We start from the raw sequence: 26,718 nt of genomic DNA on the forward strand, positions 1-26,718 counted from the left end.
TTTCTTTTTAGGAAGCTTTTGAATGACTAATTCAATTTCTTTACTTGTGATTGGTTTGTTGAGGTCATCTATTTCTTCTTGAGTCAAAGTTGGTTGTTCTTGTCTTTCCAGGAACCCGTCCATTTCATCTAAATTGTTGTATTAATTAGCGTAAAGTTGTTCATGGTATCCTGTTATTACCTCCTTTATTTCTGTGAGGTCAGTAGTTATGTCTCCTCTTCCATTTCTGATCTTATTTATTTGCATCCTCTCTCTTCTTCTTTTTGTCAGTCTTGCTAAGGGCCCATCAATCTTATTGATTTTCTCATAGAAACAACTTCTGGTCTTATTGATTTTCTCTATTGTTTTCATGTTTTCAATTTCATTTATTTCTGCTCTAATCTTTGTTATTTCTTTCCTTTTGCTTGCTTTGGGATTAGTTTGCTGTTCTTTCTCCAGTTCTTCCAAGTGGACAGAACTGCATTTTTGCCTTTTCTTCTTTTCTGATAAAGGCATTTAGGGCAATAAATTTCCCTCTTAGCACTGCCTTTGCTGCATCCCATAAGTTTTGATATGTTGTGTTTTCATTTTCATTCGCCTCCAGGTATTTATTAATTTCTTTTGCAATTTCTTCTTTGACCCACTTGTTGTTTAAGAGTGTGTTGTTGAGCCTCCATGTATTTGTGAATTTTCTGGCACTCCGCCTATTATTGATTTCCAACTTCATTCCTTTATGATCTGAGAAAGTGTTGTGTATGATTTCGATCTTTTTAAATTTGTTAAGACTTGCTTTGTGACCCAGCATATGGTCTATCTTTGAGAATGAACCATGAGCACTTGAGAAAAAGGTGTATCCTGCTGTTGTGGGATGTAATGTCCTATAAATGTCTGTTAAGTCTAGCTCATTTATAGTAGTATTCAGATTCTCTATTTCTTTATTGATCCTCTGTCTTGATGTTCTGTCCATTGATGAGAGTGGTGAATTGAAGTCTCCAACTATTATGGTATATGTGTCTATTTCCCTTTTCAGTGTTTGCAGTGTATTCCTCACGTATTTTGGGGCATTCTGGTTCGGTGCATAAATATTTATGATTGTTACGTCTTCTTGTTTAATTGTTCCTTTTATTAGTATATAATGTCCTTCTTTGTCTCTTTTAACTGTTTTACATTTGAAGTCTAACTTGTTGGATATTAGTATAGCCACTCCTGCTCTTTTCTGGTTGTTATTTGCATGAAATACCTTTTCCCAACCTTTCACTTTCAACCTATATTTATCTTTGGGTCTAAGATGTGTTTCCTGTAGACAGCATATAGAAGGATCCTGTTTTATAATCCATTCTGCCAGTCTATGTCTTTTGATTGTGGAATTCAGTCCATTAACATTTAGAGTTATTACTGTTTGGATAATATTTTCCTCTACCATTTTGCCTTTTGTATTATATATATCATATCTGACTTTCCTTCTTTCTACACTCTTCTCCATACCTCTCTCTTCTGTCTTTTCGTATCTGACTCTAGTGCTCCTTTTAGTATTTCTTGCAGAGCTGGTCTCTTGATCACAAATTTTCTCAGTGACTTTTTGTCTGAGAATGTTTTAATTTCTCCCTCATTTTCAAGGACAATTTTGCTGGATATAGAAGTCTTGGTTGGCAGTTTTTCTCTTTTAGTAATTTAAATATATCATCCCACTGTCTTCTAGCCTGCATGGTTTCTGCTGAGAAATCTACACATAGTCTTATTGGGTTTCCCTTGTATGTGATGGATTGTTTTTCTCTCGCTGCTTTCAAGATCCTCTCTTTCTCTTTGACCTCTGACATTCTAACTAGTAAGTGTCTTGGAGAACGCCTATTTGGGTCTAATCTCTTTGGGGTGCGCTGCACTTCTTGGATCTGTCATTTTAGGTCTTTTATAAGAGTTGGGAAATTTTCAGTGAAAATTTCTTCCATTAGTTTTTCTCCTCCTTTTCCCTTCTCTTCTCCTTCTGGGACACCCACAACACGTATATATGTGCGGTTCATAATGTCCTTGAGTTCCCTGATACCCTGTTCAAATTTTTCCATTCTTTTCCCTATAGTTTCTGTTTCTTTTTGGAATTCAGATGTTCCATCCTCCAAATTACTAATTCTATCTTCTGTTTCTTTAAATCTATCATTGTAGGTATCCATTGTTTTTTCCATCTTTTCTACTTTTTTCTTCACTTCCATAAGCTCTGTGATTTGTTTTTTCAGTTTTTCTATTTCTTCTTTATGTTCAGCCCATGTCTTCTTCATGTCCTCCCTCAGTTTATCGATTTCGTTTTTGAAGTGGTTTTCCATTTCAGTTCGTATATTCAGCATTAGTTTTTTCAGCTCCTGTGTCTCATTTGAACTATTGGTTTGTTCCTTTGACTGGGTCATATTTTCAATTTTCTGAGCATGATCCGTTATCTTCTGCTGGCGTCTGGGCATTTAGTCAGATTTCCCTGGGTGTTGGACCCTACAGGTTGAAAGATTTTTCTGCGAAATCTCTGGGTTCTGTTTTTCTTATCCTGCCCAGTAGGTGGCGCTTGTGGCACACGTTTGTTTACGGGTTCCACCAGTAAAAGTTGCTGTGGGTCCTTTAACTTTGGAAAACTCTCGCCGTGTGGGAGGTTCGGCAGCCGAAGCGGCTTGGAAGAGTGCCAGCCGGCCCGGGGGTCCAAACGTGGGGAGGGTCGCTGGCCGCCGCAGCCCGGGAGAGCGCCGACCAAATATCCTAGTCAGCCCGGGGCGCCAAGCCTGGCGGGAGGTCGCCAGCTGCCGCAGTCCGGGAGAGTGCACTGTTCCCAGCTGGACCGGGGAGTCATGTGTTTGGAAGGGACCCCCCGGTCCGGTCACCGTTCTCCGCGTTCTGGGGATTTCCGACCCAACTCTCAGTTGGTCCGGGGGGCCTCGTGTGGTGGGGGCACCAGCCGCCGCGGCCCGAGGGGACCACCTACCCAATTCTGCCAGCTGGCCTGGGAAGGAGGAAGGGAGGGACTCCAGCCGCCTGCCGTCCCGCCCGGGAAAGCCCGCGCCCCTCGGCGATCTCACCGGAGCTGGTTCTCCCAGACAGTCAGCCGTTCCAGAATGGGGTACGCCATCCCTTTGATCTCTGTCGTGGCTCTGGGAGCTGCTCTGTATCGTCTCCACTCCCCCAGTAGTTGTTCTGGAGGAGGAAAGGTGAGGGTGGCAAGGCTGTCGAGGCCGGTGGCGGAGGAGCTGGTGAAGGCGGAAGAGGGCACGGTGGTGGTTGGAGAGCCGCCGGAGCAGGAGGAGCGTCATAGGTTTTTTAAAATTACTTTTTATGCTTTTGCATTTTATAACCTCTAAAATATAAAAATGTGGTATTACATACTAAGAAATACACTGGAATACTGTTGGCATTTATAATTACTCATACAGTTATCTTTATTGGAGGTCTTTATTTTGTTTATTTTAATCAACTATCAGCTGTCTTTCCTTTCTGTTGGAGGAACTCCCTTTTAGCATGGCTTGTCAAGCAGGTCTGCGGTGAGGAATTCTCTCACCTTTTTTTTATCTGGGAATCTCTTAATTTCTCCCTCATTTTAGAAGACTGTATTACGGGATGTAAAATTCTTGGTTGGCAGTTCTTTTCTTCCAGCACTTTAAATATTTGGTCCCACTGCCTTCTCGCCTTCATTGTTTCTCATGAGGAATTCGTACATAATCTTATTGGGCCATCCTTCATAAAACATTACTTTTCCTCTTAGAGCTTTCAGACCTCTCTCCTCATCCTTGGCATTGGTTGTTTTGACTACTCTGTTGTTTGGGTATGGTTGTCTTTGAGTTTATCCTTTTTGGGTTTCATTGGACTCCTTGAATATGTGTCTTTATGTTTCTATTACTTTGAAGGAAGTTTTGTTCCATTATTTTTGAGTATTTCCTTTACCTCTTTCTCTCTTCTCTTTCTGTGATCGTCTTTTTTTTAATTGATTAATTAAAAAATTAACAACAAACAAAAATATTAACATATGATCATTCCGTTCTACATCTTTCTGTGATCTTCTTAATGTGTATATTGGTATACTTAATCGTACCCCACAAATCTTTTAGGCTTGGTTCTGTCCTGTTTTTTTTGAATATATTTTTTATTACCAAACCAAAGCAGCGTACAAATATGAACATTCTTAACATGCAGATACTGTGTATGGTGTACAATCAATGGCTCACCATATTATCACATAGTAGTATATTATCACAATAATTTTTTAGAACATTTGCATCACTCCAGAAAAAGAAATAAAAAGAAAAAACTCACACATACCATGTCCCTTACCCATCCCTTTCATTGACCATTAGTATTTCCATCTACTCAGTAAATTTTAATCTTTGTTCCCCTAGTTTTTTCTATACCCCTTACCACTCCCTTTCATTGTTCACTAGTATTTCAGTCTACTCAATTTATTTTGACATTTGTTCCCCCTGTTATTTATTTATTTTTAATCTGTATTTTTTACTCATCTGTCAATATCGTTTATGAAAGGAGTATCAGACACAAGGTTTTCACAATCAGATAATCATGTTCTGAAAGCTATATCATTATACATTCATCTTCAAGAAACATGGCTACTGGAACACAGCTCTACAATTTCAGGCACTTCCCTCTAGCCTCTCTAATACATCTTAAACAAAAAGGGGGATATGTATAAAATGCATAAGAATATCCTTCAGCATAACCTCTTGACTCTGTTTGAAATCTCTCAGCCACTGACACTTTATTTTCTCTCATTTCTCTCTTCCACCTTTTGGTTGAGAAGATTTTCTCAATCCCTTGATGCTGAGTCCCAGGTCATTCTAGGATTTTTGCCCCATGTTGCCAGGGAGGTTTACACCCCTCGGAGTCATGTTCCAGATAGAGAGGGGGAGGGCATGAGTTTGCTTGCCATGTTGGCTGAGAGGCCACATTTGAGCAACAAAGGAGGTTCTCTGGGGGTGACTCTTAGGCCTACTTTTAAGTAGGGTTAGCCTATCATTTGCATAGATAAGTCTCAAATGAACAAACCCCAAAATTGATGGCTTGGCCTGTTGGTCCCCACTGTTTGTGAGAATATCTGGAACTCTCCAAATGGGGAGGTTGAATTTTCCTCCTTTCTCGCCATTCCCCCAAGGGGACTTTGCACATACTTCTTTATTTTATTCACTCTTCAAATCACTCTGGGATTTATTGGGGCATCATTCTGGACAAACATACAAAATCTGATGCCCTATTCAAGGTTCCATGTACTTGTGTTCAATTAAACTGTCCATATAAGTTATATTAGGAAATTCACTAGTCAAAATATAAATTTTGTACCAAATAAACATTTTTTCTTTAATCTCACACATAAGTTAAAGTTTTAAAATATGAATTACCATCTATTTTCAACACCCTTCAGTATTGACATTCTTTTGTTCTTCCTCATGTAAAGACATTTTTAAATTTGTACATTTAGTCAGTATCATTGTATACTCTAGGCATTCCTAGATTATACCATCTCAGTCTGTCGTCTATCTTTCCTTCTGATTTCATTTGTGCTCCCAACTCTCCTCCCTCTATCGTTCTCACATTCAGCTTCATTCAGTATACTAATATTATTGTGCTACGATTAGGTAGTATTGTGCTATTCATTTCTGAATTTTTAGTCAGTCCTGTTGCACAGTCTGTATCCCTTTAGCTCCAATTACCCAATATCTACCCTATTTCTACCTCCTGATGACCTCTGTTCTTGAATGAAATTCTCCAAGTTCGTTCATTAACGTTAGTTCATGTTAGTGGACCATACGGTGTTTGTCCTTTTGTTTCTGGCTAATCTCATTCAGCATAATGTCCTCAGGTCCATCCATATTGTTAAATGCTTCATGACTTTATGTTGTCTTACAGCTGCGTAATATTCCATCGTATGTTTATACCATAGCTTGTTTAGCCGCTCGTCTGTTGATGTACATTTGGGCTGTTTCCATCTCTTTGCAATTGTAAATAATGCTGCTATAAACATTGGTGTGTAAATGTCCATTTGTGTCCTTGCCCTCATGTCCTCTTAATAGATCCCTAGCAATGATATTGCCGGATCATATGGCAGTTCTATACTTAGCTTACTGAGGAACTTCCAAACTTCCTTCCACAACGGTTGTACCATTTACATTCCCACCAACAGTGGATAAATGTGCCTCTTTCTTCACATCCTCTCTGGCACTTGTTGTTTTCTGTTTTATTGATAATGGCCATACTGATGGGTGTGAGATGATATCTCATTGTGGTTTTGATTTGCATTTCCCTGATAGGGAAGTTGAGCATCTTTTCCTGTGCCTTTTAGCTATTTGTACTTCCTCTTCTGACAAGTATTTGTTCAAGTCTTTTGTCCATCTTGTAATTGGGTTGTCTTTTTGTTGTTGAGTTGAACAATCTCTTTGTGTATTCTGGATACTAGACCCTTATCTGATATGAAGTTTCCAAAAATTACCTCCCATTGTGTCAGCTGTCTTTTTACTTTCCTAACAAAGTTCTTTCATGCACAAAAGTTTTAATATTAAGGAGTTCCCATTTATCTGTTTCTTTCTTCAGTCCTCATGCTTTGAGTATAAGATCTAGGAAACTCCTCCTATTAAAGATTTATAAGATATTTCCGTACGTTTTCTTCTAAAAGTTTTATGGTTTTAGGTCTAATGTTTAGCTCTTTGATCCATTTTGAGTTAATTTTTGTGTAGGATGTGAGATATGTATCCTTTGTCATTCTTTTGCATGTGGCTATCCAGTTCTCCGGCACCATTTATTGAGGAGACTGTTCTGTCCCAGGTGAGTTGGCTTGAATGCCTTCTCAAGGATCAATTGTCCGTAGATGAGAAGGTCTATATCTGAACACTCTATTTGATTCTATTGGTCAGCTTATCTATCTTTATGCCAGTACCATGCTATTTTGACCACTGTAGCTTGGTAATACGCCTTAAAGTCAGGTAGCATGAGACCTCCAAATTCATTTCTCTTTCTCAGGATATTTCTAGATATTTGGGGCACTCTGCCTTTCCAGATAAATTTGATTATTGGTTTTTCTATTTCTACAAAGTAAGTTTTTGGGATTTTAATTGATATTGCATTGAATCTATAACTCAATTTAGATAGAATTGACATCTTGACTATATTTAGTCTTCTAATCTGTGAACATGATATTTATTCCATTTATTTAGGTCTTCTGTTATTTCATTTAGCAATTTCTTGTAGTTTTCTTTGTTTAGGTCTTTTGTATCCTTAGTTAACTTTATTCCTAAATATTTTATTCATTTGGTTGCAATTGTAAATGGAACATTTTTCTTGATTTCCCTCTCAGATTGTTCATTATAAGTATATAGAAACACTACAGATTTTTGAGTGTTGACCTTATAATTGTAAATGGAACTTTTTTCTTGATTTCCTCCTCAGATTTTTCATTATTAGTATATAGAAACACTATAGATTTTTGAATGTTGACCTTGTAACCTGCTGCTTTGTCGTACTCATTTATTAGCTCTAGTAGTTTTTTTGTTTTTGTTCTTTTTTTTCATGGGCAGGCACCTGGAATCAAACCCGGGTTTCTGGCATGGCAGGTCAGAACTCTGCCTGCTGAGCCACTGTGGCCCACCCTCTAGTAGTTTTGCTGTGGGTTTTTTAGGGTTTTTGGCATACGGTATGATATCATCTGAGAACAGTGAGAGTTTTATTTCTTCCTTTCCAATTTTGATGTCTTGTATTTCTTTTTCTTGTCTAATTGCTCTGGCTAGAACTTCCAACACAGTGTTGAATAACAGTGGTAATAGTGCACATCCTTGTCTTGTTCCTGATCTTAGGGGCAAAGTTTTCCGTGTTTTCCCATTGAGGATGATGTTAGCTGTGGGTTTTTCATGTAGTCCCTTTATCATATTGAGGAAGTTCCCTTCTGTTCCTATCCTTTGAGGTGTTTTCAACAAGAAAGGATGTTAAATTTTGTCAAATGCCTTTTCTGCATCAATCGAGGTGATCATGTGGTTTTTCTGCTTTGATTTGTTGATATGGTGTATTACATTCATTGATTTTATTATGTTGAACCATCCTTGCATACTTGGGATGAATGCTACTTGGTCCTAGTGTATAATTCTTTTAATGTACTGCTGGATTCAATTTGCAAGAATTTTGTTGAGGATTTTTGCAGCTATATTCGTTAGAGAGATTGGTCTGTAATCTTCTTTTCTTGTAGTATCTTTGTCCGTTTTTGGTATGAGGGTGATGTTGGCTTCATAGAATGAGTTAGGTAGCCTTCCCTCCTCTTCAATTTTTTTTGAAGCGTTTGAGCAGGATTGGTACTAATTCTTTCTTGAATGCTTGGTAAAAGTCACATGTGAAGCTGTTTGGTCCTGGACTTTGTCTTTTGGGAGTTTCTTAATGACTAATTCAATTTCTTTAACTGTGATTGGTGTGTTGAGGTTGTCTGTTTTTTTTCGAGGCAATGTTGGTTGTTCATGTCTTTTTAGGAAGTTGTCTGTTTCATCTACAGTGTCTAGTTTATTAATACCATGTTGTTCATAGTATCCTCTCATTACCTCCTTTATTTCTGTGGGGTCATTGGTTATGTCTCTTCTTCCATTTTTTATTTTATTTATTTGCATCCACTCTCTTCTTTTTGTCAGCCTTGCTGAGTGTCCATCAATCTTATTGATTTTCTCATAGAACCAACTTCTGGTTTTGTTGATTTTCTCTATTCTTTTCATGTTCTTGCTTTCCTTTATTTCTGCTCTAATCTTTGTTATTTCTTTCCTTTTGCTTGCGTTAGGATTATTTGCTGTTCTTTCTGTAGTTCTTCCAAGTGAACAGTTAATTCCTCGATTTTTGCTCTTCTTTTTGATTTAGGCAATTTAGGGCAATTAATTTCCCTCTTAGCAGTGCCTTTGCTGCATCCCATAAATTTTGATGTTGTGTTTTCATTTTCATTTGCCTCAGGATATTTACTGATTTCTCTTGTTATTTCTTCCTTGATCCACTGGTTGTTTAAGAGTGTGTTTTTGAGCCTGCATATATTTGTGAATTTTCTGGTGCTCTGCCTGTTTTTGATTTCCAACTTCATTCCTTTATGATCTGAGGAAGTGTTTTGTATGATTTCAGTCTTTCTTAATTTCTTGAGACTTGCTTTGTGACCCAGCATATGGTCTGTTCTTGTGAATGATCCATGAGCACTTGATAAAAATGTTTATCCTGCTGTTGTAGTGTGTAATGCTCTATAGATGTCAGTTCAATCTAGTTCGTTCATTATATTATTCCAGTTCTGTTTCTTTATTGATCCTCTGTCTTGATGTTCTGTCCAAAGATGAGAGCGGGGAATTGAAGTCTCCACCTCTTATGGTAGATATGTCTATTTCTCTTTTCAGTGTTTTTGGTGTTTGTCTCAATTATTTTGGAGCCCTCTGGCTTGCTGCATAAATATTTATGGTTGTTATGTCTTCTTGTTGAATTGTTCTTTTTATTAATACATGGTGTCCTTCTTTGTGTCCTAATTGTTTTACATTTGAAGTCTAATTTGTTGGCTCTTAGTAGAGCTACTCCTGCTCTTTTCTGATTGTTATTTGCATGAAAATTCTTTTCCTAACCTTTTACTTTCAACCTGTGTTTGTCCTTGGGTCTAAAATGCATCTCCTGTAGACAGCATGTAGATGGGTCCTGTTTTTAAATACATTCTGCCAGTCTATGTCTTTTAATTGGGTAGTGTAATCCGTTAACATTTAGTGTTACTCTAAGGGCAGTATTTTCTTCTATCATTTTACCTTTTGCATTTTTTGTGTCATATCTAAGTTTTCCTTTTTTTACTTTTACTGATAGTCTTCATTTTTACACTCTTCTTCACATGTCTCTCTGTTGTCTTTTCCTGTCTGTCTCTAGTGCTCCCTTTAGTATTTCTTTCAGAGCTAGAAATACTAAATTTGGCCACAAATTCTCTCAGTGATGTTTTGTCTGAAAATAATATCCACCTCAGTTTTGAGGGACAATTTTGCTGGATATAGAATTCTTGGTTGGCAGTTTTTCTCTTTTAGTATCTTAAATATATCATACCACTATCTTCTCGCTTCCATGGTTTCTGCTGAGAAATCTACGCATAGTCTTATTGGGCTTCCCTTGGAAGTGATGGATTGTTCTCTCTTGCTGCTTTCAGAATTCTCTCTTTCTCTTTGACTGACATTCTGATTAGTAAGTGTCTTGGAGTACGTCTATTTGGAGCTATTCTGTTTGGGGTATGCTGCACTTCTTAGATCTGTAATTTTAAGTCTTCCATAAGAGTTGGGAAATTTTTAGTGATAATTTCTGCCATTAATTTTTCTCCTCCTCCCTTTTCTTCTATTTCTGGGATACCCTCAACACTTATATTCATGTACTTCATATTGTCATTCAATTTCCTGAGTCCCTGTTCATATTTTTCCCTTCTTTTCCCTATATTTTCTTTTTTGCTTGTCAGATTTTAGATGTCCTGTCCTCCAGTTTACTAATCCTAATTTCTGCCTCTTGAAACCTAACATTGTAAGTGTCCTTTTTTTTTTCATTTCTTCTACTGTGCCTTTCATTCCCATAAGTTCTGCGACTTGTTTTTCAGACTTTCAATTATTTCTTTTTGTTCATCCCTTGCATTCTTTATATCCCCCTTCAGTTCACTGATTTGATTTTTGATGAGGTTTTCCATGTCTGTTCAAACATCCTGAATTAATTGTTTAAAATCCTCTGTCTCACTTGAATTGTTACCTTGTTTTTCTGACTGGACCATATCTTCAGTTTTCCTAGTATGATTCATTATTTTTTGCTGATATCTAGACATTTCATTTCCTTAGTTTATTCAGGAGATTGTTTTCACTTTTTTACCTAGGATTTTCTTACTGGATGATTTTGTCGTCTGTCTTTTCTTTGACATTCAGTTTAGCTTATTCTAGACCTCTAGCTTAGGTTTTCTTTAACAGATCAGAATTTTTCAGTTCTTGTTTTCTTGTTTCTTGCCCTGCCTATAGACCCCAATCAGATTTTCTCAGACCAGACTGGCCTCCTCTCAGGAGGGAAGAGTTACCTACATCAGTTTTCCCTGTAGGTGAGACCCAGCAGGTTGGCAGACTTTCCTGTGAAGCCTCTAGACTCTGTTTTTCCTATCCTGTCCAGTGTGTTGCGCTTGCCTGCCTGCAGGTCCCACCAGCATAAAGTGATGCAGTACCTTTAACTTCAGCTGACTGTCCCTGCTGGGGCATGATAGAACCAGAGGAGAGATTTCTTTTTTTAAAATTAATTTATTTATTAATTTAAAAAATAAGAACAAACAAAAACATTAACACATCATTCCGTTCTACATATATAATCAGTAATTTTCAGTATCACATAGTTGCATATTCATCATTTCTTAGAACATTTGCATCAGTTCAGAAAAAGAAATAAGACGATAACAGAAAAAAAAAGATTATACATACCATACCCCTTACCCCTCACTTTCATTTATCACTAGCATTTCAAACTAAATTTATTTTAACATTTGTTCCCCATATTATTTGTTTTTATTCCATATGTTCTGCTTGTCTTTTGGCAAGGTAGATAAAAGGAGCATCAGACACAAGGTTTTCATAATCACACAGTCACATTGTGAAAGCCATATCATTCTCCCTCCAGCCTCTCTGCTATATCTTGAATAACAAGGTGATATCTACTTAATGCATAAGAATAACCACCAGGATAACCTCTGGACTCTGTTTGGAATCTCTCAGCCATTGACACTTTGTCTCATTTCACTCTTCCCCCTTTTGGTCAAGAAGGTTTTCTCAATCCCTTGATGTTAAGTCTCAGCTCATTCTAGGGTTTTTCTCAATCCCTTGTTGCTGAGTCTCAGCTCATTCCAGGATTTCTGTCCCATGTTGCCAGGAAGGTCCACATTCCTGGGAGTCATGTCCCACGTAGACGGGGGAGGGTGGTGAGTTTGCTTGTTGTGTTGGCTGGAGAGAGGCCACATCTGAGCAACAAAGGAGGCTCTCTTGGGGTTGACTCTGAGGGCTAAATTTCAAGTAGACTTGACCTACAGAGGAGAGATTTCTTGCTGGCTTTAATTGCTTCAGCTTTCCAGACCCTGGGGTCTGAATTCCTTTAGGGTGGGATTCCACCTGAGCTGTGCCTCACCCCTCTCCTGGGGAAGACAGAACCCCTAGGGAATTACTTCCTTTCACCTGACAAGCTTCTTTGCCTCTCAAACAAGCTTAATTCCACCCTTGCCTGGGGCAGTTGGAGCCTGAGAATCCTTGCAGTTGTATGCAAAGAGCAGTCAAGCCCATGAAACAGCCACACACACACAAAAAAAAGAAAAAAAAATCCTTTTCAGAGCAGGACCCCCATTCCTTGGGTTTGAGCTGAAGTTGTTAACATTGCTCTTTGTATCTCCAGGTCCTTTGTGCCCTCTCCTTTCCTTCAGGGCCTAGACCTTTTCAAGTATTCCGTGCTGTCTGATCTAAAACAAAAAACCTCTGCTTTTTTTTTTCCTTTTTCTTTTCCTGTCAGCCCTGCCGCCAGTGTGCTGGGGCAAAAACCAGCAACCTCAGATTTTACTTGAGGTTCAGCTGAGGTGGGGATTTATTTTTAGTAGTCAGAATTTAGTAATTAATTCCACAGTTGGAGCTTGGTTGAACTCAGCCCCTTGGTGTTAGTAAAATCTCTTTCCTGTCTCCTCTGGGAACCAGCCTGTAGGGGAAGGGTGCTGGCCTCCGTGGCTTGGGGGACTCATGGTTCTGGTGGGATTGCAGCTGGTCCAGCTTGTCCAGACTGGTGTATACTGTGTGTGTGGTCACTGATGTGGCCGCAGCAGTTGTTCTGTACTGTTACTGGGTATTTACTAGCTGCTCTGGAGGATGAAGTAGATTCCATACCTCGCTAAGCTGCCATTTTGGGCCTCGCCCCTGTTTTTGTTTGCTAAAGCTGCCAGAATGCAGTGTACCCAAAATGATGGCTTAGGGAATTAAGTTGCAAGCTTACAGTTCTGATGCTGTTTAAATGTCCAAACTAAGGCATCCAGAGACAGATACCTTGACTCCAGAAAGACCATTGGACCTGGAACACCTGTGGCAGCTGGGGCTGCACATGGCTGGTGTCTACTTGTCCTTTAGCTTTTATTTTCAAACGGCTTACCCAGGAGTGTTTTCTTTCTTCATCTGTAAATGTCTCTCACTGTGTGGGCTCGAAGCTCGGAAGCTTTTTCCAAGATGATTCCCTTTTAAAGGACTCCAGTAAGCAGCTCTGCCTTGAGTGGGTAGAGGCATATCTTCGTGGAAACCACCTAATCAAAAGATCCCACCCAATAGTGTTGAATCAGGATTAAAGAACATAGCTTTTCTGGGAGTACACAACAATTTCAAACTGACACATCCCTCTCTGCCCCTTTTTCCTTTATTTCTGCTCTGTCTTCTCAGCCTGGTTCATTTCAGTTGTCTTCAACTTTACTGGTTCTTTCATTTACTAGCTTTAATCTGCCATTGATATTCTCTTAGGGGGGTTTAAATTTCAGTTATTGCCTGTAACTTCAGTGTTTCTGTTTGGTTCCTTTTAAAATTTTCCATATCTTTGTTGAGATTCTCATAATATTCATTTGCCATTTTCCTGGTTTCCTTTAGCTCTTTCTCTTTGTTTTCCTTTATCTCTGAGCACATTAAGATTATTTTTTAAAAAGTCTGTCTAAAGTGTGGTCTTCTTCAGTGATGGTTTCTGAGGTTTTCTCTTGTTTCTCTGGATGAGCTATCAGTTTCTGTTTCTTTTTTTGCCTTATAATATTTGATTGTACACTATAATTTTAATATTTTTAAGTGTGAGATTTAGTCCCTGAGTTGTCGAATCTTTAAGTTTGTATCCAGGTAGTAATATAAAAATGATTTCCTCCCGTGCCAGGAGCTAACAAAAACAAACTAATAAAAAGTGTCTTTACAAATCAACTCTGTCTTGGCTGGTGCTATTCTTCAGAGTTTAGCCTTCCTACCAAGAAGACAACCTTGAAGTGAATGTGAAGCACAGTTTTCACTACAGCATTTGTTAAAGAGATTATACTTTCCTCATTGAATGGAGGTGGCGCCCTTGTTAAAAACCAATTGACCCTAATTATCTGTTTTATTATTATTATTATTTTTAATTACAGAAGTTGTAGGTTTGCAGAAAAACCATGTAAACATACAGCATTCCCATATATACCTATATTGTTGACACTTTGTGTTAGTGTGGTACCAACTTTGTTATAATTCACAGAAAAATATTAAGGTAGCACTATTAACTATGTTTCATAGTTTACACTAGGTGTATTTTTTCCCCATATACCATCCTGTCATAAACACCTTGTATAAGTGTTATATATTTGTTGTAATTCATCAAAGAACATTCTTAGGCTTTTATTAATAACCTGAGTCCAGTGTTCATGGCAGGGTTCTCTGTGTTACACAGTCCCATATTTTATCTTCTAATTTTCATTCTGGTAATATGCATGTGCTAGTTTACTAGCTGCCAGAATGCAGTATACCAGAAACAGAATGACTTTTAAAAAGGGGGATTTAATAAGTTGCTAGTTTTCAGTTCTAAGACCGAAAAAATGTCCCAATTAAAGCAGTTCTATAGAAACGTCCCATCAAGGCATCCAGGGAAAGATACCTTGGTTCAAGAAGGCTGATGAAGTTCAGGGTTTCTCTCTCAAGTGGAAGGGCACTTGGTGAACACAGCATCATCTGCTAGCTTCTTCTCACTTTCTGTATCATGAAGCTCCCTGGGAAGTATTTTTTTTCCTTCTTCACCTCCAAAGGTCACTGTCTGGTGGACTCTGCTTCTTGTGGCTATGTCGTTCTGCTCTGCTCTCTCTGAATCTCTCGTTCTCGAATATGTGTCCTCTTTTATAGGATTTGAGAAACTAATCAAGACCCACCCAAATGGGTGGAGACATGCCTCCACCTAATCCATCTCAATAGCCACTCTTGATTAAATCACATCTATGGGAAGATGATCTAATTACAGTTTCAAGCGTGCAGTGCTGAGTAGGGATTAGAAGAAATGGCTGCCTTACATAATGGGATTAGGATTAAAACATGGCTTTTCTAGGGTACATACATCATTTCAGACCAGCACAATACATGACCCAACACTTCCTCTTTCAAGCACATTCACATATGTAATCCAGCACTGTTAATTGCAGTTGCAATAATGTGCTACCATCACCACCATCCATTTCCCAACCTTTAAAATCAACTTAAATAAAAATTTTGTATACGTTCAGTATCAGCTCCCCATTCTGAACTCCTAAACTCTCCCCTGGTAACTTGTATTCTAGATTCCAACTCTGTGAGTTGTGTATTATAATTAGATTAGTGCATATCAGTGTAATCATACAGTATTTTGTGTTTGACTTATTTCACTCAGCATAATGTCCTCAACATACATCATGTTGTTTGCATACATCAGGGGTTCATTCCTTTTTATGGCTGAATAATATTCCATTGTATGTATATACCACATTTTATTTATCCGTTCATTGTTGATGAACAGTTGGTTTGTTTCCATCTTTCAGCGATTGTGAATAATGCTACTATGAACATCAGTGTGCAAATACCTGTTTGTATCCCTGCTTTCAGTTGTCCTGGGTACATATGTCGTGGTGGAATTGCCAGTTCATATTTATTTAGCTCCCTGAAAAACTGTCAAACTGACTTGCACAGTGGCTGTACCATTTTACATTCCTGCAGCGTGAATGAGTGTTCTCATTTCTCCACATCCTTTCTGACACTTAGTAATTTTTTTTTATTAATAGCAGCCTTTCCAAATGTCCCACACGTTCGTTCACATTGTTGCTTGCCTCATGACTTCATTCCTTTTTTATAGCAGCACAACATTCTTTCCTAAGTATACGTTATTCACCAATCTGCTTCTCAGTCAGTACATCCTTCAGCCACCTGCATTCATCAGGGATCATATATAGTGCCCAAATTCCACAGTCCATCCACACACTCAATTTTAGATCATTTCATTGTCCCAAAGAGGTAGAAAATCAGTAACGCACCCTTGCCAAATAGGAAATCTAAACCTCTCCTAGCTCTTATCCCTACCACCGTTAGTTGCCTCTGCTGCTGCTGTGGTAGTGCTGATGTTTTTCTTTTAAACCTAGCCCATAGCATGCAATAGCAGTTTTTCCCCTGTACCCCGGACACTAGAAATATAAATTAGTTCATGTAAGAACTACTTCAAAGGTATGTTTTGTGTACAAAGAGAGTTTAAGTCCTTGCTGTGATTTTGACTTGCATTTCTCTAATAGCTAGTGATTTTGAGCGTCTTTTCATGTATTTTTCAGCCATTTGTATACTTTATTTGGAAAAATGTCTCTTCAAGTCTTTTGCCCGTTTTTTAAATTGGCTTTGTCTTTTTGTTGTTGAATCATAGGATTTCCTTATATATTTTGCATACTAAACATTTATTGGATATATAATTTCTAGAATATTTTCTCCAGTTGAGTAGGCTACGTTTTCACCTTTTTGACAAAGTCCCTTGAAGCACAAAAATACTCACTTTTGAGGAGGTCCAGTCTATCTTTTTTCCTTTGGTTGCTTGTGCTTTGGGTGTAATGTCTAAGAAACCACCACGTACAACAAGATCTTGAAGATGTTTTATGGTCCTGGCTCTTATATTTAGATCCTTTATTATTTTTTTTTAACATGGGCAGGCACCGGGAATCAAATCCGAGTCTCTGGCATGGCAGGCGAGAACGCTTCCTGCTAAGTCACCATGGCCCGCCTTTTCCATTTTGAATTAATTTTTGTGTAAGGTGTGAGACCAGGGTCCTTTTTTCATTTTTTTTGCACATGAGTTTCCATTTCTTCCAATACCATTTGTTGAAGAGACTGTTCTGTCCCACTTGAATAGCCTAGGCAGTTTTGTCAAAAATCAATTGACCATAGATAGGAGGGTCTTTTTCTGAACTCATTTCTATTCCATTGATCATTATCTGTCTTTATGCCAGTATTATGCTGTTTTGACCACTGTAGCTTTGTAATATGCTTTAAAATCAGGAAATGTGACTTCTCCAACTTTGTTTTTCTTTTTCAAAGTGTTTTTTGCTATTTTGTAGCCCCTTACCCTTCCAAATAAATTTGATAATTGGCTTTTCTGTTTCTGTTAAGTAGGCTATTGGAATTCTGATTGGGATTACAATGAATCTGTAAATCATTTTGGGTAGAATTGACATCTTAACAATATTTAGTTTTCCAATCCATGAACAGAAAATGTTCTCCCATTTATTTAGGTCATCCTTGATTTCTTTTAGCAATATTTTATAGTTTTCTGTGTTCAGGTCCTTGGTATACTTTATTAAATTTAATATTAACTTTTTTGTTCTATCTTTCTGTGTTTTTATCAAGGAAAGATGCTGGATTTTGTCAGATGTCTTTCTGTGTCAACTGAGATGATCATGTTGTTTTTTCCCCTTTGATTTAATATTGTGGATTACACTAATTCATTTTCCTGTGTGGATGTCACCATGTTGATGACATTCTCAATTATCTTTTTATGGAATTATAAATAATAAAAAATATTATAAAATTTTACCTTCATTTTCATCATTTCTGACACTTTTCATAAATCCAAGTTTCCTCTGGTGTAATATTACTATGTCTGAACTTCCTTAAGCATTGCTAGTCAGTGTATGCTCTGAGAAATGATTTCTTTCAGCTTTTGTTTTTCTTTAAAATCTTTATTTTGTCTTCATTTTTGAAAGATTTTCATTATTTATAGAATTGACAGATTTTTTTTTCCTTCAGTATTTTAAAAATGCCATGCAATTGTTTACTGGCCTGCATAGGTTTCTATAGTCTGCTGTACTTGTCATTATTACCTCTGCATGTAATACTTCCTCATTTCATCTAACTGCCTTCAAGATGTTTTTTACATCTTGGTTTTCATCAGTTTGAGTATAATGAATATAGGTGGGTAAATTTAACTTATAATGTATACTTCTTGGCAGTCTCTGAAATTCTCAGATATGTGGTTTTGATGTCTTACATTTTTATAAGATTCTTAGTTCTTCAAAATTTTTTCCTGTCACATTCTCTTCTCTTCTGGGAGTCAAATGACATGTATTATGCCACAGTTATTGGATGATCTGTTTGTTTGTTTGTTTGTTTTAACTCTTTTGTGCATGGACATATGTGGTGTGTCTTAGTTTGGATAATTCCTATTAATTTATCCTGATGTTCTCTGAGTTTTTCCAAAGTTGTGTCCGGTTACTGAGGATCATCTAGGAAATTGTTTGTCTTTGAATTTTTTGAAAACTTTTTTATCATTTCTATTCGTTTCTTATAGTTTGTATATCTTCTTGAAATTCCCCACCTTTTTATGCAATTTGTCTCCTATTCTCTCCTGGGTCCTTTAATATATTAGTCATCTCTCACAGTTCTAACACCTGAGTGATCTCAGTTGGGTCTTTTGATTACTTTATCTCTTAACCGTGGTTTTTCCCTCAGTTTTCTGGATCTCTTGCAATTTTTTGACTGTGTGTCTGACATATGTAGAAGAAGTAGATATGAGGTAAACATTATTTGTTCCTATAAATGGGCAAGAATCTTTTTTTCTCAAGCCATTGGTGTGAGGGTGTTGAGTCAGTCTTTCAGGAGTTGTGCTGTATTTGGGTTTTGTTGTTGCTATCTATATTGTAAATGTAATATAGGCTGTATATTCCTCTAGCAGTGGGCTGCTGTAACCTTGTGTTCTGAGTAGGTGGCTCAAGTGTTGGGTTTTCTCAGTTTTATGCTTCCTGTTTTAGGTTTCAGTTGTCCCTGCACATCTTGCTACAGATAGGGGTCTCCATGTTCTTATGCCTCCCTTATCTGTAAATTGATGTTGCTTTCAGATATTCACTGCTCAGCTCATAGTGAGGGGAGTAGGTTTTCTGTGTTGTCTTGGGCCAGCCTCAATCTTACGGCAGGCACTTGGATTTAGGGGTAGTGTTTTTTCCCCTCAGCCAAACTCACCCTTCTGTCTCCATTGCTTCATAAGTGAGCGTTTCCTGCCCCACCCTCAGCTGTACCAGACCTTTATATGGTGTTAATAAAGGATCCTGGGCCAAGGGCAGTATCTTAACACCTCTCCGAAAGTAGAGGGATTTCGCTTTTTCCCTTCCTCCAGCAGCAGTGTATCTTTGCTTGTGTTGTGGGAGGCAATTTCCTATCCCTTCCTAGAGGCAAAAGGGTTTTGTTTCAATTTTTCCCGCTAGAAGCAGTGGATCTTTGCCAGAGCCTGTGGGTGAGAGGTTTTGCTGCCCCTACTTCAGCATTTTTGCTTTCTAAGATCTTTGGAAGGAAATGGGGCTTTGTCTCTCTTTGCAGCCATCAGTCACCTTTTTCATACTTGTGCCCCTAAAGGCAACATTTTCTTATCTCGTCTCCTATACTCAGTCTTTCTTGTGAGCATGGTAAAGGCTCGTGGCCACCCGAGCTTGTGAGTAAGTGGAAACTCCCCTTGTGTCTGGGTCCCTGTTAGTCTAAACTGATACACTAGCCCACACTTGGCCTTTAAATTTTTTAATTTTTTACCTCCTTGTATAAATTAATTAATTGAAAAATTATAAGTTAATTTTGTAATATGTGTGCAGTTTTGTATTTGACATTATATATTTAACATTACATCACTGGTATCTTCCTGCATAGTTAAAAGGTCTTAATAATTTAAAAGGCTACATGTATTCCATTATTAGAGATTTTTGTAAACTCTACTAGGAATTGTTTATTTCTACAATTACTTTTCTTTATAAGTTCATAATTTGAAAATCATAAAGGGTTAAATTTGAAGCTAATTTAAAAGCATATTAAATGAAAGTGTGTTTTGATTTTTGGATTTCATTGACCCTATGGCTTTTCTTAATTCTTTAATTTCAGAATTCCATACGACATAATCTGTCATTGAACAAGTGTTTCCTTAAAGTGCCTCGATCCAAGGATGACCCTGGAAAGGTAGGATTCATTTTCTTAAAAGAAGATCATTTTTTCTTTAGTATGTCAATTGCATTTGTATCAAAGCCATACTTGTTATACAAAGAAAAAATTTTGTATTGAAATGTGTGTATCTAAGAACTTGTTAGTTCATTAATCAAGAACCCTTGTGAAATAGCACCCACCTGTGGTCCCACCCCCCATTTATTTGGTGTACTTTCAAGAACCAGCTAGGTAGGGAGAGCCTCCTTTGTAATTATCAGTAGGAATCTAGCTAGTTTAGAGCTTGCCCTCTGCTATAATTTGCTGTTTTTAATCTAGTCTTTGTATTGGTTGCTTCCTTAAGTATTGTGTATTAGTTTAAGTTTGGTGTTTGTATTGCTTGTCAGGAACCATAGTATATTATTATAACATATAAAAGGAGTGAATCTGTATGTAATTAGCAACGAATAGAAGTAATTATTACCCTGAAATATAATTGTTTCTCTGTTAATACTGTTTTTTCAGTTGCTGTTTTTCCCATCTTGCTCTATTTTCTATCCTATCACCGTTACAATTTTAGTGTTTTTACCTACAGAGATAACCACCCACACTTATTTTTTGTTTCAGTAGCCGTATCAACTGCAGTATGACATGAACTTGACACTAGTTCCTTGGTTTCTAAAGTGAACAGTACTTAGGTGAGCCTTATTTGGTTGTCAAGGTAAATTAATATATTAGTACTTTGAAACAACATATCTATTGACAAGGGTGTTCTTCTCTTTGGATGGATAGGTTTTTTGTATTCTCCTTTGGGCTACTGTCCGTGGAAGGATCTCTCTAGAATGTAAACCTGGTTATTTTAGCACCCTGCTTACAAGTATTCCCCAGTGACTTGGGGCTGTTTAATTTCTTAGTTTGTTATAATATCCTTTACTGTATGTTCCTTGATCTATGGTTTCAGCTTTGTCTCACCTCGTTCAGGTCCCGTTTATAAGGAACTACTTGTGGTTCCCAAACATGCTTTTTAGTATGCTCTTATCTTATTACACAGATTCCCTTCCTCTGCTTATCTGGCCTGTTCTTTGTCTTTCAAGATTGAACTGTATTATTTCTCTGAAGCTCCCCTCCCCCACCCCACCCCACCCCGCCTCATTCAGCTGAATTTTTGGCTTCCTCCTTTAAATTCCTATGTTACTTTGAAGTCAGTCTTCATTGCAGTAGGCTCCTAACTGGTTTTTCCATCTTTGGACTTGCTCCTTCCAATTTATAGTAGCTTTCACACTGTTTTCACAGAGATTTCTTCAAAAATGTTAACCTAATCACACGCTTTTTTTGTTTAAGACTTCACTGCTTATTCTTTGCCCTCAGATTAAAGTCCCAACTTCTTTGCATGGCTTCATGCTAAAGAGAGTAAAAGCAGCATTGTGTCCCTGTCTTAATTTTCTGGACTGACCCCTTTATATTCTACTTGACTTGTTTAGTTTTTGAAACACACCATACCCTTGTTCTTTCAGGATCTTTGCAAATATTATTTTCTCTGCTTGGAACACTTTGCATCTCTTTTCATAAAGTCTACTCATTCTTTAGGCCTATTAGTTTAAGAGCCACTTCCTCAGAGAGGTCTTCTAGACAACACTGAATATACCCTTTCATTATTTCTTTATACTTCCTTTCTAGATTAAAGCACTTCTGCAGGGAGGAACTATGTGTATCTTGTTCATTATTTAACCCTGGTATTTAACTTGTACAGTGACTGGTAGCAGTGATGAGACACTCACATGTTGAATGTATGAATGTGTTGTATCCTTTGCTAGACTGTTAACTCTTCTGGTTAGAGATGGAGAGTTTCATTTCCTTTTTTCTTAAAGTAGGCTTTTTGGATTAATGAATGCTTTATAGCATCTTCTGATATTTATGAATAGAAATTGGTAAAATTCTCTGTTTTTAAGCAGACTTATTATAAAAAAGAGTGAGAACTTTCTGTATTTGCTTATCTCGTCACTTCAGTTTCCTTTGTGTAGTCAGTGTATATGAATCAGACTTAAAAATGTTAAGACTAGAGATTATTTTACCAAGTTCTGTGAAAGCATTAATTGGATTCTGTAAACATTTGGTCCATATTTAACTTTTAAATGAATTTTAAATCATTAAGTTAAAAACCGACTATACGTATGTTTAACATAACTTGTTAATCCCTTAATGTATTTAACTTTAACTGATTGCAGACCCATTAAAAAAATATATCAGGTTGCTTTTCTTTTGGGTGAAACATAAAGCCTTTATCCATCTTTTAGTAAATAGCATTGTGGGGTAAGGCACATGTGGAAAACATGTCACTCTTTGCAGTTATTCTTTTTGAATCAGGATTATCTCAATAATGTGCAACCAAAACAAAATATAGAAATTAATTTAGTGCTGAGACTAGTAAAAACAGCTTTTTCCCACAATTTTAAAATTTTGTGTTCACCAAAAATACTACATTGTTCACATTGATTTTGGTCATAGTAAATATCATAAATGTGATCTCATAAAGTACATATATTATTAATAGTTATTTTTATTTTCAGTCTCAAAGTGAGATTTAATTACCTATTGCTTTGGTCATTATAAAGTAAATATGATAAATTTGATTTTATAAAGTACATTTATATGAATGAAGTTATTTAATTTTTGTGCCAAAATGAGGTTTTGCTATAAAAAAAGTTCCATTGCTTAAAAAAAGTTTTGAAAACCTCAAATTGAGTCCATTTTAAAGAAGAAGAAACTAAAGTCAAGATATGAGGAGTGACTTGCCAGATTCATTGTGGAATTATATCCCAGGTGTATTGACCCAGGTGTCTTTATATGCAAGTCATAGAAAACCAATACAAGCTAACTTAAATGGGAACGAAACATCAGAAATTGGAGCCAGGTTCTTAAATTGTGTCTCTAGGAATGTCTGTTCCCATTCCTTAATTCTGCTGTCTTTAATGGCTTCATGTTCAGTCTTATAGGTGGCAGAGATGGCCATCAAAAACTTCTCACTTATGTCTACCAGTTTAGCAACCCTTAGCTAAGAGAGAATGGTCATCACCCTCCCCATCACCTGTACACCTCCCCATCACCTGGAGTTAAAGCAAAAGCCTTAGAATTAATCTTGAACAAGAAAAATAAATTTGATTTCATGGTTCCTAGACTAGTGCTTTTTCTACCATACCAATCTTCCTTGAGAGGGAGGCCAAAATGTTAGTTAAGTTCTGGTACTTATGAATTGTTTTTTCTTTTTGTATTACAGTGTTTCCTGGCATTTGAGGAGCTTTTCCAAAACCACCCTCACCACAGTGGGAGAAAACCATTGAGCCAAGGTGGGGTGGGAGTAGATTTTGGTCTTGGGTATGGGGTGGACTTTAGCCCCTTAGGATTTTGCTAGCTGCTGATGTGACCCAGGCAGGTCTAAGAGGTAGAAGTAGCCTGCCTAGCATTTCTTCCCTATATTTTCATGGTATAGCTTCTTGTTCAGTGCATTATCAGAGAGGTAGGAAGGCCAGCTTAAACTTGAAGTGTGTTGTTGAATTATAGATGTTTTTTATTTGACTATTTATTCCTGACTCAGCCTTCATTTTCTAGAAGCCTTTATCATAAAAGTCCTCAATTCCATCCATCTGCCTTGATGGTCTGAATCCGTTTTCCTCTATTCTCTGAAATTCATTTCACACAACCATATTTTTGCTTTCCTAAAAAGAAGCACAAACAAAATAAAATTATATTTTGCTGCTCCTTTTTGGGGCACAGGTTTCTCTTCTTTCCCTTAATTACTACCCTCCTACTCCTTGTCACTACATTCTTTGTTTAAACTTATCTTTTATCACCTTTCTTCTTATTAGCTCTGTTTTCTGTATTTTTACTGGGTTCTTGATCTGAATTTTTTGTAAAAGTCATCTTCTGCAGTTCACACACGGCTTTTAATTATCTTAAAGGGAGGTAAATATTTTGTTCATATTATAGGGAGACACATCTTAAGCTAAATTTAATTTAAAAGCATTGAGTGCTCTTTCTCTGCTTTGTAGCTTTATTTGTTCTTAACCTTTTTCCTTCAGCCTTGGTAAATGAGACTTTGACTTTAAAGGAAATAAAGGATTATAAGAAGTCATTTGAATGGTTGTATCAATTATTAGCAGCAGTAGACTCTAATAGAACTCAGAAGATAGCCAAGAAGTTCAAGTCCACATGAAAGTCACTTGCCTGTCCTAGGAAGATAATTATAGAGAATTTGTACAAAGAAGGTTTTTTCCCTAGGCAAATTTTTCTTGTCTCTCGGGATGGAAGGTTTGTTAAGAATCAGTGGCTATGAAAATTGGGGTCTCCTGGTTAGTGAGGAAATGACAAACTCACTGTTAGAGAAGTAACTTTTGGAAGTTAAAGATTTGATTATTTTCTATTCCTGCCCTCTCTCTTAATGTAGGGGTTTGTAACATAGTTGACTGAGACCCTCTTAAACAGTATTCATATTTGGCTGAGTTAGTATTGTATTTATTTGTAGTGATAGTCTGTTATACTCTGGAATCCTATTTTAATCGCTTTATTTTAAAAGACATGTAGAAAAGCTAGAGAAGTTTGAGTGAACATAAAATCTTATATTAAGGGATGAACATTGTTGTAAGAATCATAGGTATTTACCTCCTGAAGCAGGAAAATGTGTATAATTTTAGTACCAGTCTTAAAGTAAATGCATGATTTTTGTGAGGAAGCAGTTGACTGCTTACTTGTGTCTGCACAAAACCAAATAGGAGTAAGTGGGACTTGAGCAAGAGTTTGATTGGATGAAAGTAAGGACTTTGCATTTATTGGAGTAAAAAAACACTGGTAAGAATTTCCAAGAGAGGCTTTAGCATTTGCCGCCTCTGATGCACTTCAAAAATAGATCAGATTGCTAGCCTTTGAGGTTTTTTTTTCTTTCTTTCTTTTTTTTTTATTAATTAAAAAAAGAATTTACAAAACAATTAGAAATCATTCCATTCTACATGTACAATCAGTAATTCTTAATAACATCACATAGTTGCAATATTCATCATTTCTTAGTACATTTGCATCGATTTAGAAAAAGAAATAAAAAGACAACAGAATAAGAATTAAAACAATAATAGAAAGAAAAAGAAAAACAAACAAAAAAAACAAAAAACCTATACCTCACATGCAGCTTCATTCAGTGTTTTAACATAATTGCATTACAATTGGGTAGTATTATGCTGTCCATTTCTGAGTTTTTATATCCAGTCCCGTTGTACAGTCTGTATCCCTTCAGCTCCAATTACCCCTTCTCTTTTTTTTTTTTTTTAATTAACGGAAAAAAAGAAATTAACACAACATTTAGAAATCATACCATTCTACATATGCAATCAGTAATTCTTAACATCCTCACATAGATGCATGATCATCATTTCTTAGTACATTTGCATTGGTTTAGAAGAACTAGCAACATAACCGAAAAAGATATAGAATGTTAATATAGAGAAAAAAATAAAAGTAATAATAGTAAAATCAAAACAAAACAAAACAAAAACCTATAGCTCAGATGCAGCTTCATTCAGTGTTTTAACATGATTACTTTACAATTAGGTATTATTGTGCTGTCCATTTTTGAGTTTTTGTATCTAGTCCTGTTGCACAGTCTGTATCCCTTCAGCTTCAATTACCCATTGTCTTACCCTGTTTCTAACTCCTGCTGAACTCTGTTACCAATGACATATTCAAGTTTATTCTCGAATGTCCGTTCACATCAGTGGGACCATACAGTATTTGTCCTTTAGTTTTTGGCTGGATTCACTCAGCATAATATTCTCTAGGTCCATCCATGTTATTACATAGTTCATAAGTTTATCTTGTCTTAAAGCTGCATAATATTCCATCGTATGTATATACCACAGTTTGTTCAGCCACTCTTCTGTTGATGGAAATTTTGGCTGTTTCCATCTCTTTGCAATTGTAAATAACGCTGCTATAAACATTGGTGTGCAAATGTCCGTTTGTGTCTTTGCCCTTAAGTCCTTTGAGTAGATACCTAGCAATGGTATTGCTGGGTCGTATGGCAATTCTATATTCAGCTTTTTGAGGAACCGCCAAACTGCCTTCCACAGTGGTTGCACCCTTTGACATTCCCACCAACAGTGGATAAGTGTGCCTCTTTCTCCGCATCCTCTCCAGCACTTGTCATTTTCTGTTTTGTTGATAATGGCCATTCTGGTGGGTGTGAGATGATATCTCATTGTGGTTTTGATTTGCATTTCTCTAATGGCCAGGGACATTGAGCATCTCTTCATGTGCCTTTTAGCCATTTGTATTTCCTCTTCTGGTAGGTGTCTGTTCAAGTCTTTTTCCCATTTTGTAATTGGGTTGGCTGTCTTTTTGTTGTTGAGATGAACAATCTCTATAAATTCTGGATACTAGACCTTTATCTGATATATCATTTCCAAATATTGTCTCCCATTGTGTAGGCTGTCTTTCTACTTTCTTGATGAAGTTCTTTGATGCACAAAAGTGTTTAATTTTGAGGGGCTCCCATTTATTTATTTCCTTCTTCAGTGCTCTTGCTTTAGGTTTAAGGTCCATAAAACCACCTCCAGTTGTAAGATTCATAAGATATCTCCCTACATTTTCCTCTAACTGTTTTATGGTCTTAGACCTAATGTTTAGATCTTTGATCCATTTTGAGTTAACTTTTGTATAGGGTGTGAGAGATGGGTCTTCTTTCATTCTTTTGCATATGGATATCCAGTTCTCTAGGCACCATTTATTGAAGAGACTGTTCTGTCCCAGGTGAGTTGGCTTGACTGCCTTA

The 26,718-nt window shown here is 37.0% G+C and overlaps 1 protein-coding gene across 4 annotated transcripts in view; it reads left to right on the forward strand.

Annotated features, from left to right (window-relative positions):
- Window positions 1–26,718, forward strand: part of FOXJ3 (forkhead box J3) — a 216,204-nt gene that overhangs the window by 97,894 nt on the left and 91,592 nt on the right. For all 4 annotated transcript variants that reach the window (XM_077150035.1, XM_077150038.1, XM_077150037.1 and 1 more), the window contains exon 4: window positions 19,869–19,943. In XM_077150035.1, the coding sequence (XP_077006150.1) occupies window positions 19,869–19,943 (75 nt within the window). The remainder of the gene's footprint in view (window positions 1–19,868; window positions 19,944–26,718) is intronic.

This window comes from Tamandua tetradactyla, chromosome 2 (assembly GCF_023851605.1).
Source record: "Tamandua tetradactyla isolate mTamTet1 chromosome 2, mTamTet1.pri, whole genome shotgun sequence".
Lineage (NCBI taxonomy): Eukaryota > Metazoa > Chordata > Mammalia > Pilosa > Myrmecophagidae > Tamandua > Tamandua tetradactyla.